Below are 6,449 nucleotides of genomic sequence, written 5' to 3' on the forward strand. Positions count from 1 at the left end.
ATATCGTGCTCTAAATAGAACAATGGTTTTCTGGTGAGCAAATCGATCAACATTGGCTTGCCAAATCTCAAGTGGATCTTTCACCGTAAGGTAATTATCTTTTAGAATCTTATTAAGATGATAACGCAAGAAAATCATAGGTTTGGCGGGATCTTGCACAGATGACTTATTGTCAACTTTGATGGCATTTCCAAGGTTTTAGCCATAAGGTGAATTTCAGCATCAAATAGTTCTTGCCAGAAATTTTAAGAGGATCAAAGTCCAATTTTGTTAGATGCGTTATCTTTCTACAAAGAGAAAAGATGAGATATATCAAGATCCATAATTATTAGAACAATATGTTCTATGAAAAATTCATATACGAAACAAAGGTTTTGAAGAGTTCATAAATATGAACAATGGATCCTATCCCACACACGAGAAAAACATTCGTGTGATGTCTATAGAACCATAGGTTCTAAGACTACTCGGTCAGAGGACTCGAGTCTTGAGCAATGAAACATGTAGTTCTCATTGTCGTATATGAAATATAAATTTTCAACAATTATATTATATAAAAGATATATACAAATAAATGTAAATGATCGCATAAAGAAAATTGATATTCATCTAGGAGAGAAAGAAGAAAAACTCATAGATCATTAGCCTTGGTCATAAGCAATTATGTTGCACCATAAGGCTTGCGGATCATCATGGAGTTCAAAGAAGAAGAAGAAGAAAAATAAGAGCAAATTCGTGCTGATAACGTGTTATAAACTAGAGAATTAGAGAGAGATAGAATAGAGAAACAAAATGTAGGAGGAGGTAGAAGTGTGTATTTCATTCTCATTAGACCCTTTTATATAGGAGTATTGTTTACATTATAAGGACATAATTAATGAGTATTTACAGTAGACAATCACATTTATATAATATTTATAACAATCTATACTATTATTAAGAGAATAGAGCTTGCTCTCCAAAACTAATTTTTTTTACCAAAATATCACTCAAATATTAAAAAATATTTGAACTCAAATATTTGAGAAAGACAAAATGGTCAATTCACAAATAAAAGAAAAACAAAAGAAAATTTAAAAATAAAAATCAAAAACAAAATATTTGCGGCAATTTTCTCCACATTCTGTGGAATAACTTCCCATGTAATTATCTACACCCATAGGGTGTGTTTGGAGTCTAGTATATATATATTTATATTATTATTAAGAGAACCCACTTTGTTAGCCAAAGTAGACGTGAAAAGACACGAAGACCCCCATATCATATATTATTTTTAATTATTTTCTAATATTTGAAGGGTATTATAGTAAATAATAAAATACTGATAAACAGCTAAAAGAAAAAAAATATATGTTCCCACTAACCAATTTTGTACTTGGATAACTTCCCACTACCCTATTATGTAGATAACTTCTCATTGCCCTCATCTACAGATAACTCCCCATATAAAAAAACTGTTTTACATATGCATAGCATATGTGGGCAAGACTAGTATATTTTTAAAAGAGGATCAACGGGTTCACTCCTGACTTATGGTGACTCGAACTCATGACTTCGTACATAAAAAAACTGTTTTACATATAAAAAAACTGTTTTACATATGCATAGCATATGTGGGCAAGACTAGTATATTTTTAAAAGAGGATCAACGAGTTCACTCCTGACTTATGGTGACTCGAACTCATGACTTCGTACATAAAAAAACTGTTTTACATATAAAAAAACTGTTTTACATATAAAAAAACTGTTTTACATATGCATAGCATATGTGGGCAAGACTAGTATATTTTTAAAAGAGGATCAACGGGTTCACTCCTGACTTATGGTGACTCGAACTCATGACTTCGTACATAAGTAGTTTTTATTATATATTTCGATACGGATAGACATTCCACATAAGCACAGAGTAAGCTGATCAGTCTGTAAATACAGTTGCGTCTCTCGGCGTTTTAGAGAGAGAGAGAGAGAGATGCTTAGGATTTTGGCGAAGAGAGGAGCTTTAGGTTCATGGAGGTCAGTGAGCGCAGTACAGATAACGAGGGATTACAGCCTCGGAGTGCTTCCCGATGGAGTTGATCGGAATTCCGAGGCCTTTTCTCGGAATTCTAAGGACATGGGTCTCTTAATCTCCGACCTCCAATCCCACATCCAAAAGGTCTGATTCTTAGTTTCTCTTGCTATGAATGAATGTGTTTATATATATTGGGGCCAAGTAGTAAGTAGTGATTGATTTTGTGTTTATGTGAGGTAAGGTTCTCGCTGGAGGAGGACCTGGAGCTGTGAAGAGAAACAAGAGCAGGAACAAGCTCCTTCCTCGAGAACGCATTGATCGCTTGCTTGATCCTGGTGCTTCTTTCCTTGAGCTTTCTCAGGTTTTGAATCATACACTGAATTTCTGGGTTACGAATCAATTGGACCGGATTAGTTAAATGAATTTGGTTCTGATTGTTGGGTGTTTGATTAATAAGCTTGCAGGGCATGAACTATATGAAGACACATTACCATCTGGTGGGATAATTACTGGAATTGGTCCTGTCCATGGGAGGCTCTGTATGTTTGTGGCTAATGATCCTACTGTTAAGGGTGGGACTTATTATCCCATCACTGTTAAGAAACACCTCAGGGCGCAAGAAATTGCTGCTCGATGCAAGTTACCTTGTGTGTATCTTGTTGATAGCGGAGGGGCTTTTCTTCCCAAACAGGCGGAAGTGTTTCCTGACAGGGAGAATTTCGGTAGAATCTTTTACAATCAAGCTTTAATGTCAGCTGAAGGCATTCCTCAGATTGCGCTGGTATTGGGCTCTTGCACTGCTGGCGGTGCGTATATTCCTGCAATGGCTGATGAAAGCGTGATGGTTAAGGGAAATGGTACCATATTTCTAGCAGGACCCCCACTTGTGAAGGTTATTTTCTAGACTTCTGGTGTTGTAATTGCTTCGTATGGTTCCTACATTTGTCTTGTGCTTTATTGGTATCTTGCATTTCTTCTGCTGAATGTTGTAAAAAATGTGTTAGTGAATTGTGGGCTTCTGTATACATGTCTCTCTGTATATAACCTAGATTTATCAAATGCTGAATAGGCTGCCACTGGAGAAGATGTATCGGCAGAGGATTTGGGGGGTGCTAGTGTGCATTGCAAGACTTCGGGAGTGTCAGATTATTTTGCTCAAGGTATTTCACTTTGTCCAATTCCGTACTTTGAACCTAGTTGCGTTTCTTTGAAGTAAGTATCATCTCAGTCTGCTTGCTATAGGCTCTCTTTACATGTCAGTTCATGGATTGGTTTGTCATTAGATATAATGAAATTTAAAATGGGACATATATGTAACTCTAGTAATTGAAATTTGAGGATTTTTGATCCATCAGTTTGGCTAATAGTACCTTAGAGAAGGTATTATCTCGTGATTGAGGTAGAGTTTGTCTGATACGATTTCCATTGTCGAAGTTGCATTTGCTAAGGATACTAGACATAATCTAGAGTTGGTCTTATTTATAAATGACTGGGTCGAGGACTATCTTGTGACAAACTAGGAAGGTGTTGTCTTTGAAAAATGTATAACTTTGGAGTTTCTTTTACATGACATTTTTATTTTTGTAATCTTTTCTTTATAACCAATTAGAATTGCTATTCTGGGCATGAATATGGAGAAAGAGAGAGAGAGATTATCCAGTAGTGGTCTTATATTCACTCTGAACTGTCCTTGTAGATGAACTCCATGGACTTACTCTTGGGAGGAATATTATTAAGAACTTGCACATGGCTGGGAAACAGGGTTTGAAAAGCGAATTGCGGAGCATAAGTTCCGAATATAAGGAACCATTATTTGATGTAAAGGAACTTCGTTCCATTGCACCAACAGATCATAAGCAACAGTTTGATATTCGTTCAGTTATTGCTCGCATTGTTGACGGAAGCGAATTTGATGAATTCAAGAAATTGTATGGCACTGTGAGGGCATTTGCACCCATTCAAATTTAGATTGTTTCATTCATTCCACGAATATTCAAAAATTTTAATTTAATAGATTCTGTGCAGACTCTTGTGACAGGTTTTGCTAGAATCTTCGGACAGCCTGTTGGAATTATTGGAAACAATGGGATATTATTTAATGAATCTGCTCTAAAAGGGGCCCACTTCATTGAATTATGTACTCAACGAAATATTCCTTTGGTCTTCCTTCAGAACATCACCGGATTTATGGTATGTAAACTTGTTGTCCTTTCTTGTAATTCTTTTGTGAAAGATAGCAGTGTCACTCTGTCAGTTAGCTATTCTGAAGAAGGCACCCTTCAAACCTGTGTGATCTAAGACTTGTAACAACCAGGGTTATATATCTTCTCTTATTTGTGTTGCACATCGTACTCATGGAAACATAGTGTGAGAGCATGTTTCGTGTGCAGTTCTGTAGATAGACTAGTTTTATCATAGGTTTTCCTTTTCAACAAATGTATCTGATTAGCTGAGGCTGGTTAAGTGAAGATTGAACCTTGAGCAAGGTGATTGAAGCATGGAACTGAATGTCCTTCATTTTGTAGGTTGGCTCGAGATCTGAAGCAAATGGAATAGCAAAATCTGGAGCAAAAATGGTGATGGCAGTTTCTTGTGCCAAGGTTTGTTTGTTCTTGTTTCATGGTTAAAGTTCTTGCATGCTTGTGAAGTTATGAACCTCTCAGTGTGTCTTAAGCAGGGTGTTACTGCTATATGGCTGAAGATACTCTGAAACTTGTATAATCAGACTAAAGTATTTAACATCTTATTAGGCAGAGGCTTGTGTCATTCTTTCCACCATACTATTTTCTATGATGGTTCTATTCACTTTCTCATCATCTTAAGTGTTGTTTCCATTATGCAATTAAATATCAACACCGTGCTTCTTTAATCAGGAACTTTTTGTTTAAAATGCTTTCTTGTTTTAAGATGAACATATTTCTCACTTGGTAATAGCTTTTTCTCCTATTTGTCATGTTTTCTTTGAAGTTACTTGATGTTTTCAGTAGGAAAAGTTATTGATTCTTCTTTAATTATCATTAATCTCAAATAAAAAGGGAAGAGAAGTAGAACTATGATCTACTTTTGTAATATCAAAGATCAATGTTTACAGGTCCCCAAAGTTACTATTATAATTGGTGGAAGCTTTGGCGCTGGCAATTATGCAATGTGCGGTCGTGCTTATAGTCCCGATTTCATGTTCCTTTGGCCGAATGCCAAAATATCTGTGATGGGTGGTGCTCAGGTGACCCTTCTCATACTACATCTCTCTAATTTATTTACCTGTCTGAGCTCCGCTGCAACACTAACAGCTGCTTTAGGTTGGGGATTGACATGTCTTGGTTGCATTCTCAGGCCGCTGGTGTCCTTGCTCAGATAGAAAGAAGCAACAAGAAAAAACAAGGAATTGAGGTAAAACTTGAGTCTTATCTATAACGAAAGATTACTTAGTTGCAGAATCGATCAGTGTGATTTTATTTATTGGTGTTCTGTGCATGTGTGGTGCAGTGGGACAAGGAGGAAGAGGAAAAGTTCAAGGCAAAGGTAGTTGAGGCATATGAGAAAGAAGGAAACTCTTATTACTCTACAGCACGGCTCTGGGATGATGGGATTATTGATCCAGCTGACACCAGAAAAGTCATAGGTCTCTCCATCGCTGCCACTATGAACCGTGACCCAGAAGAAACCAAGTTTGGTGTATTCCGAATGTAATGTAATAATAGATACATGTCTGTAAAGGAGACCGTTAGCAGCCACATTGCTAATAACTTGTTCATTCAAGGGCTAAATAAAATCTTCTAACAAATAACTTATACCATTGCTCGAATCCATGACCTTTAAAATACAACTCGCACAACAAACTACCATGCTGAAATCCTCCATAAGAAACCCTAGGAGAAACCCTCTCAAAGCCTAGCAAACCCTAGGCGCCGGCGCCGATCTTTCAGTGCTCGTCCCTGTGCAACAATTCAAAACCCTCGCCTGGAACTGCAGAGGACTTAACAATATAGAAACACAGGATGGTCTTGTCGATATTGTTTGATGTCAAAACCATAGTCTGGTGTTTCTCTCTGAAACCCTAGAAACGTCGGATTTGCTGACGACAGTGCATAGGCGAATGGGCTTCGACGGAGTCGTCTGCGCTCCTAAAGATGATGATTGCGTGGACTGGCATTGTTTTGGCGGAATGATACCCCAGTTAGACTCAGGAACTACTCTGCGAATCACATTGACGTAGAGGCGAATCACATTGACGTAGAGGTTGGGGCTGTAGGGTCTGAAGGTGTTTTCAGGTTTACAGGAATCTATGGAGTAGCTACTACAGCAAACCGTACCATCACTTGGGATCTTCTCCGATTGTTAGCCTCTCAACTTCATATTCCATGGTTGGTAGCTGGAGATTTCAATGAAGTTCTCTGCCATGCTGACAAATCAGGCGGTCCACCCCGAAGTATAGCCC

The 6,449-nt window shown here is 37.5% G+C and overlaps 1 protein-coding gene across 1 annotated transcript; it reads left to right on the forward strand.

Moving 5' to 3' along the window:
* The first annotated feature begins 1,895 nt into the window (after positions 1-1,895).
* LOC112170504 (methylcrotonoyl-CoA carboxylase beta chain, mitochondrial) lies at positions 1,896-5,807 on the forward strand. The gene is made up of 10 exons (XM_024307823.2): positions 1,896-2,155; positions 2,253-2,372; positions 2,469-2,903; positions 3,081-3,171; positions 3,708-3,949; positions 4,037-4,201; positions 4,537-4,611; positions 5,103-5,234; positions 5,345-5,401; positions 5,498-5,807. Exons 1-10 carry the CDS (start codon positions 1,970-1,972, stop codon positions 5,699-5,701), a joined length of 1,707 nt encoding a protein of 568 aa, XP_024163591.1. The 5' UTR covers positions 1,896-1,969; the 3' UTR covers positions 5,702-5,807.
* Positions 5,808-6,449: the final 642 nt, after the last annotated feature.

Source organism: Rosa chinensis, chromosome 6 (assembly GCF_002994745.2).
Source record: "Rosa chinensis cultivar Old Blush chromosome 6, RchiOBHm-V2, whole genome shotgun sequence".
Classification (NCBI taxonomy): Eukaryota; Viridiplantae; Streptophyta; class Magnoliopsida; order Rosales; family Rosaceae; genus Rosa; species Rosa chinensis.

Excerpts from the sequence above, each read along its gene's own strand:
- LOC112170504 (XM_024307823.2), top strand. The coding sequence starts at position 1,970 with ATGCTTAGGATTTTGGCGAAGAGAGGAGCTTTAGGTTCATGGAGGTCA. Across the intron at positions 3,950-4,036 it reads TCAAGAAATTGTATGGCACT|ACTCTTGTGACAGGTTTTGC; the intron begins GTGAGGGCATTT and ends GATTCTGTGCAG. Across the intron at positions 5,235-5,344 it reads CTGTGATGGGTGGTGCTCAG|GCCGCTGGTGTCCTTGCTCA; the intron begins GTGACCCTTCTC and ends TTGCATTCTCAG.